Here is a 7796-nt window from a genome sequence, read left to right as displayed (position 1 = left end):
CCCGGCCGAGCCCTGCCCAGGGGGGTCGCCGCCTCGGACGGGCGCAGCGTCCCCTCGCACCACCCTCCCAGCGCGCCCTGGACTCACTCCCAGACCCTCACCGCGGGGATGGGAGACACACACAGGGCTGTGCTGCCATCCCGAGGGACCTCGACAGCCTGCCGAAACGGGCTGACGGGAACCTCCTGCCGTTCAACAAGGGGAAGAGCAAAGTCGTGCACCTGGGGAGGAACAACTCCCTGCCCCAGGGCGGGCTGAGGCCGCCCAGCAGGAAAGCACAGTCTCAGAAAAGCACTCCTGAGGTCACACCTGGAGTTCGGGCTTAACTTCTTAGCTCCCGGGGACAAGAGAGGCTTGGGCATAGAGGAGAGAGGCCAGCTATGGCCAAGAATGTGTTAATGGACTGGAGGAGCTCTTCCATGAGGAAAGGCTGAGACATCTGGGACTCCTTACTCTGGATCAGAAAATGCTCAGAGAGGATCTCCTTGATGTATAGAACCATAGGAAGGGAGGGAGCAGGGAAGGCAGGGTCAAGCTCTTTTCAGTGCTGATCAGTGACAGGTCAAGAGGCAATGTGCAGCCCAATGGGACACTTTTTCACTCTCAGGGTGCCTGCACACTGGCACGGGTTGTCCAGAGAGGTTGCTAGTTCTGCCTGCTTGGAGATGTTCACAATCCATCTGGGATGGTCCTGGGCAACCTGCTCTAGGTCACCTCGCTTGAGCAGAGGGCTTGGATCAGAGGACCTCTGGAGGTGCCCTCAAACTTCAGCCTTTCTGTGCTTCTGTGACAGACTCACAGGCACACACAGAACTTTAGGGATGAGATGTGCCAGGGCAAAGGGGAACGCTGAAATTCAGACTTTGCTACTCCCCTGATGACTCCCAGAAACAGCTTTTCACAGGAGTGGTGAGGACAACCCACTTTCCTCTTTTGGCTACAAGTTTCAAAGCTGGAACTCGAGAGAGACATATGCAACTGATGTAAACATTATATGGGTGGGTAAAAAAGTATCACACAGAGGACTCTGGAGAGATATTCGACACAGTTATTTTAGATTTTATGGTTCTTCTGTATACTTGCCAACACAGGTCCATGCACACGTGAAAGGGCTGTGCAACCACATGCACAAACCGAGGTTTGAATATCTCCAAGAATGGAGACTATACAGCCTCAGGTAGTTAACATACAGAAAAATCCACACACACACCATTTTCCTCTCTATGCTAAACAAACCCAGTTCTCTCTGCTTCCTGCTTGTATGTCAGAGGATCCCTTCCTCATTTTCATGGCCCTTCATTGCATTTGCTCTGGTATGTCCATGTCTTCCCTGTGCTGGGGAGCCAAAGACTGGACGCAGCAGTCCACATTCTCTCCAGTGCTCAGCTCAAGAGCAGTCCACCCCAACGAGCAAGGAGTCAGGTGAACATGCCAGAGGGTGAACATGCATGGGTAAACTGGGCAAGGGCAAATGCTGGCCCACTGCTGACTGGGTGGGGATGTGGTGACACAGGACATGGACAAGGGCTGAGATTCTGAATGCCTTATTGTCCTGCTGCTGGTGGGGATAGGGTTAATTTTCACAAAGAGCTGGGAAAGGACACAGTCCTTTTAGCTGACCCAAAATGGGTATTCGTGACCATGTGATGCCATGATCAGTACAGAGCCGTGGAGGTGGCTGAGGGCAGGGGTCGGCGGGGGCAGAAAGCACCACTTGGGAGCAGACTGGGATTCGGGTTCTGGTCAATGAATGCATGTGCATTAATCATGTTTTCTATAATCCTCTATCAGTATTATTGTTGTTTCCCTCTTTCTTTCTTCCCTCACTTTCAGTTTCTGATAAACTGCCTTTATCTCAACCCACGAGTTTTGCCTTCGTCTTCCGATTCTCCCTCGATCCCATCCTGGGTGTGGGGATGAGTGAGTGAAAAGACCCCGTGGTTCCTTGTTAGCAGCTGGGACTAAACCACGACACTTGTTCACCTCAGTCTTTACAAGCAAAACCATACCTCAGGAATCCCAGGTCCCAGAGTCCAGGGAGAAAGGCTGGAGCAAGGAACCCACACAGTCCCCATCAGGGAGCACTTCTCTAGTCCATCATAAGTGGCTTTGTCTCTGCCATTTCCAGGGAAGCCAGGGATGAAAGTGTAACTAAGTTCAGAATGCATAACATCCCCTCTGTCCTCATCTCCAAATACCATCGTCTCATTCTAGAAGGCTTTAATTTAGGTTCAGTGATTTCCCCAAGTGGAGTCTATTTGGCCTGTGATGTTAATTGCTGAGTCATCTCCCATAAGACTTCCGTTGTATTTCCCCCCATTGCCCACTGGGAAAGACGGATGGATAGAGTGGCTTGGTGGGCACGTGGCAGCCAGCCAAGGTCAACCCACCACACCTCGTCTACTTCTTCTTCCTCATCAGATGATCTGTAGCAGCCACCCACCACAATGTCACCCATGCTGAGCTACATTCTCTCTTTCCAGTACCGGCTCCATCCACTGCGGTACTCCTGTAAGCTACCATACCGCATCTCCATGATCCCATAGCTCTGCACCCAAGCCACACAGGACAAACTGGGCCATGTTGCACAGCAGCCAAGGCCACGTGCAATAAACTGCACGTCTCTATACAGTCTCTGAAGTTCCCACAAGAGATCCTCCTGCATTGTAACTGGTCTCAGCCCTTCAACCAAACTTCACAGAATCACAGAATGGTCAGGGTTGGAAGGGACCTCTGGAGATCACCTAGTCCAACCCCCCTGCCCAAGCAGGGTCGCCTGCAGCAAGTTCACCGGATGGTGTCCAGGTGGGTTTTGAATGTCTCCAGAGTGGGAGACCACAACCTCTCTGGGCAGCCTGTGCCAGTGCTCTGCCACCCTCAAAGTAAAGAAGTTCCTTCTCATGTTAAGATGGAACTTCCTAGATTCAAGTTTGTACCCATTACCTCTTGTTCTATCACTGGGCACCACTGAAAGAAGACTGTTCCCATCCCCTGGGAACCCTCCCTTTAAGTACTTATAAGCATTAATAAGATCCCTTCTCAGTCTTCCTTTCTCTAGACTAAAAAGACCCAAGTCTCTCAGCCTTTCCTCATATGAGAGATGTTCCAATCCCCTAATCGTCTTTGTAGCCCTTTGCTGGACCCTCTCTTCTCCCTGTCTTTCTTCAACTAGGGAGCCCAGAACTGGACACAATACTCCAGATGTGGCCTCACCAGGGCAGAGCAGAGGGGGAGGATGACCTCCCTCCACCTGCTGGCCACCCTCTTCTTGATGCACCCCAGGATGTCATTTGCCTTCTTGGCCTCCAGGGCACATTGCTGGCTCATGGTCATCCTGTTGTCCACCAGGACTCCCAGGTCCCTTTCCACAGAGCTGCCCTCTAGGAGGTCAGCCCCCAACCTGTACTGATGCGTGGGGTTATTCCTCCCCAGATGCAGTACCCTACACTTACCCTTGTTGAATTTCATAAGGCTTCTCTCTGCCCAACTCCTCAGCCTGTCCAGGTCACGCTGAATGGCTGCACAGCTTTCTGGCGTGTCAGCCACTCCTCCCAGTTTTGTGTCATCAGCAAACTTGCTCTATCCCTTCATCCAGGTCACTGATGACTATATTGAACAGGACTGGACCCAGTACTGACCCCTGAGGGACACCACTCATTACTGACCTCCAACTAGACTCGGGACCACTAACCACAACCCTCTGAGCTCATTCTGTCAGCTGCTGTTCTATCCACCCCACTGTCCATTCATCTAACCCACACTTCCTAAGCTTGCCTGTGAGGATGATGGGGGAGACAGTGTCGAAAGCCTTGCTGAAGTCAAGGTAGACAACATCCACTGCCCTCCCCTCATCCACCCATCCAGTCACACCATCATAGAAGGCTATCAGATTAGTCAGATGTGACCTCTCTTTGGTGAATCCATGTTGACTACTTCTGATAACCTTCTTTTCTTCTAGATGCTTTGAAATGATGCCGAGCAAAAGCTGTTCCATCATCTCTCCAGGGATGGAGGTGAGGCTGACTGGCCTGTAGTTTCCCGGGTCACCCTTCTTGCCCTTTTTGAAGACTGGAGTGACACTGGCTTTCCTCCAGTCCTCAGGCACCTCACCTGTTCTCCAGGACCTTTCAAAGATGATGGAGAGTGGCCCAGCAATGACTTCTGCCAGCTCCCTCAGCACTCGCTGTTGCATCCTGTCAGGCCCCATGGACTTGTGAATATCCAGTTTATCTAACTGATCTCTAACTTGTTCCTCATCAACCAAGGGAAAGTCTTGCTTCCTCCAGACTTTCTCTGTTACCCACAAAGTCTGGGTCTCCCAAGGACTGGCCCGAGCAGTGAAGACAGAAGCAAAGAAGGCATTCAGCAACTCCACCTTCTCTGCATCATCTGTCACCACGGCACCACATTTTCCCTAGTTTTCCTTTTGTCTCCTATATACTTAAAGAAACCCTTCCTATCGGCCTTGACATCCCACGCCACGTTCAATTCCAAAGCGGCCTTGGCTTTCCTTGTTTCATCCCTGCATACCTTAACAGAATTGTTATACTTATACCAAGCGGTCAGCCCGTTCTTCCACCTGAGCTTTTTCAGAAGGTCCCTGCTCAGCCATGCAGGTCTCCTGCTTGCCTTGCCTGATTTCTTTCTCTTAACTTCCCTTCACTGCTTTTTACAGCAAACACGTCAAATATCTTTCCTGCACCTGCCAATATGTGACACCAATCACTGTTAGCAGCTGCTGGAGAGAAATGATGAATAGTCTGTAATCTCTGTCAGTTGGTTTTGGGTCCACTCTGCTGCAGAGCTGCTCCAGGGTGAGCCTAGCACCACAGTAATACACTGCTTCGTCTCCTGGCTGTGCTGCCTGGATCTGCAGTGTGAATCTGTTCTGGGAACTCTCCACTGATCCCTTAAAGCGATCCTGGAAACCTTCTCCATAGGCACCACCTTCCTCATAAATCCAGTCGAGAGAGCCACACGGCCCCTGCCGGTACCACAACATGTAGTAGCTGCTCATACTGTCTCCACTCATGCTGCACTGGAACGTGACCCCATCTCCTTCTCGAACGGCCAGTTCCCTGCTGTATTGCTCCAAGGCCACCTGGCCAGTGACTGCTGCAGAGAGTGAGAACAAGCCATGAGCACTCCAAGGTTCAGCAAAGGTCAGGGCAACACTGGTGGGGGCATTGTGATGGCACTGGACTAGTGGGAGGACTAAACTGTTTTCTTTGAACACAGCTGACAAAAATGGGCAGAGGAATGAAGCTGGTACCAGGAATCAGGACTCACCAGGAGCTCACATTTCCTTCCCTGCTTTTCCAGCTTTTTCTGATTTTCCCATTTGAAGAAGAAAGTGTCTGCACCATGGCAGACCAATACCTTTGTCCTTGCCAAGCTGTCAGAGGGAGGACCACACTGTCCTGTCCCTTATACTACTCTGAATGCGCACAAAGACCTTTCAAGGGCAAGTGGGACTTGGATCCTACGCTGCCATCCTCAACCCTGTGCTTCCAAGATGGTTGCAGTGCCCCATGAGCAGAGTGCCAGGCCAGGTGCAAAGCATTAGGCCCCAAGATGGGAGAGTAGCAGGTAGGTGCCCTGCCTGTCCCCACACTGCAGAGGAGACACGCTGGGTGGAGGTGCCTAACTCATGGCTAGAAGAGGAGGAGGGCTGTTCCCACTGTGCTCTGCAGGGATGGGTGCGGAGGTAGAGGCGGGCGACTGGTCGACTGGTCAGGCTGCAAGCGGTGAGCACGGTTCCACAGAGACATGCAGAGCACGGGGGCATGCTCAGTTCCGGGGAGGTATCACCCCTTTCTTTCACTTACCTATGATGGGCAATAACCCCATGCACAGGGCAGTCCACGTGGCCAGGCCCGCTCTCTCTCCCCTCTCTCCACCTTCTCTCTGCCAGCACAACAGCTCTGCCCACATCTTCCCTGCCTGTGCCTCTGTCACTGCAGTCAGTCGAGTCCCTCCTGGTCCCTCCCTCGCTCTATGGCAACAGTGAAGGCGAGAGGTGGGGACTGGAGGGGAAGAAGAAGCTGAAGCTGTTGGTGCACTCCCTGGTGTCTCTCACCCTGCAGGGTGCAATACCAGAGCGGTTGCTTGGCAGGAAAACCTCTGGTGGGAGGGGACACTCCCTTCTCGCTGGGAATCCTGAGCTCCCCCTGCCACCACAGGATGGGACACCTCTGGAGACCTGACACAGTCTCACTGTCTTGATGAGTACCACCATTTTGGGGAACACTGCCCCTCCACACAAAGTGTCCCAATCCTTCCCCTCCCCTCTCTTTTCATGGGTGCTCCACCATGGCCCTTTGGAAGGGGATCCACAGGACATGGGTGGGAAAGGGAGCTGCAGAGGAACCCATAGAACCTGGAGGCTTGAGGCTGGGGAAAGTAGGAGGATACAGGGCCAGGGACACTTGGAGGTGGACCAGCCTGGTAGGACATGCCAGGTTCCCTCTGGTCCCAAGCCCATATCCTGATTGTTGCCGTTCCTCAGAAATATCCATGCTGCCCTCAGTGAACACACAGGAGCATAGATGCACATGGAGCCAACACTAAGAACACAACGAGGAGAATATTCATCACGGTCTGGGGAAAAGATGCTCTGCAGCTCAGCTCCTGTTGTTACACTACTCTGGGGCTCCCTGAACAATATGAGGTTTCAAAACTCAATTCAGCTCTGGCTTTCTACATTCATATTTTAGTTCTGTAACGCTCATTGTCCTTCATAACAAAAAAAAAGCCACTCAAATCTCAGAGCTTTGCCTTGCAGCAGTCGCAACACACCTGGCTGGATTTAACCATCTAGTGATGGGGACCCCAGAGGTGTGGCAAGTAAGTGTGAGAGACGGGGAGACCTTCCCTACTGTGGGGCCAGAGGACTCTGTCTGCACCTGAGTAAGGACACCTGCAACCCCAGGAGACAAGGAGGAACAGGCAGGAACAACTCAAGCAATCACTTCACCTACTCCACCACTCTCCTGGGCTTCTGCTTCTGATGTCTGTGATCCAGTAGCTGCAAACACCCATGCTGACAAGCTCTTCCTCCCATTATAATGTCTGATGTGGGAGAGAAACACGACTTCCCTGTACTCTCCGTGTGCTCCCAAGTGACTTGCCGTCTTTTCTCTGCTCACCCCTCAGGCAGAAAATCTTGTGGGCTGGACTGCGTCGACCTAAGCCATTCCCAAAAGCAGATCAGGGCTCGCCATTTGGGCCATGACTGGGTGTATCTGTACTACACAGAACCAAAGGAAATAGCAAAACTTGTTTCCTAAAGGAGAAGGAATTCCGGAGTGGGAGAGGAAACGATGTTTACGTGACACAGAAAAAGGTAGTACGTCCCTATCAGAATCAAATATTTGAAAACTGTACGCTATGAGCATACGACACTCTGGGAGCAACCCTGAACATCAAGGGGACACACAGTCCTTCCACCTTCGAGGCCCAGAGTTGGGACCTCGGCAGGAGGTTTGTGTTCAAGCTCAGCAGGATTTCCTGCCTCCGTGTGAACAGCACAGAAGTAGTGGGCACAGTCCCCACGATGCAGCAGGTGCAGGTGGAGAGATGCCTGGGACTGGGAATTGTCCCGGGAGGCTGTGGCTCGACCCTCCACAGCTGGCCCGAATTGAACCTTTGATGAAAAATGGCTTATCCAGGACACCCACTCAACATTGCCACCGGGTGCCTGACGGTACCACCGAACATAATGATTCTGGAAGTCAAAGCCGGATCCGTGGCAGGAGAGGAGCACGGAGTCCCCGGGCGCTCGCAGCCCTCCGCCG

At 52.4% G+C, this 7796-nt stretch overlaps 1 gene segment (V, D, J or C); it reads right to left on the bottom strand.

The window, feature by feature from the left end:
• Positions 1–7796, bottom strand: part of LOC104289563 — a 90074-nt gene that overhangs the window by 80944 nt on the left and 1334 nt on the right. The window contains 1 exon segment of the C gene segment in view: positions 4948–5115. Within this exon segment, the coding sequence occupies positions 4948–5115 (168 nt within the window).

Source organism: Charadrius vociferus, unplaced genomic scaffold (genome assembly GCF_000708025.1).
Source record: "Charadrius vociferus isolate BGI_N301 unplaced genomic scaffold, ASM70802v2 scaffold57, whole genome shotgun sequence".
NCBI lineage: Eukaryota > Metazoa > Chordata > Aves > Charadriiformes > Charadriidae > Charadrius > Charadrius vociferus.
The sequence above is the reverse complement of the archived record's forward strand: the minus strand, read 5'-3'. Positions and strand labels throughout refer to the sequence as shown.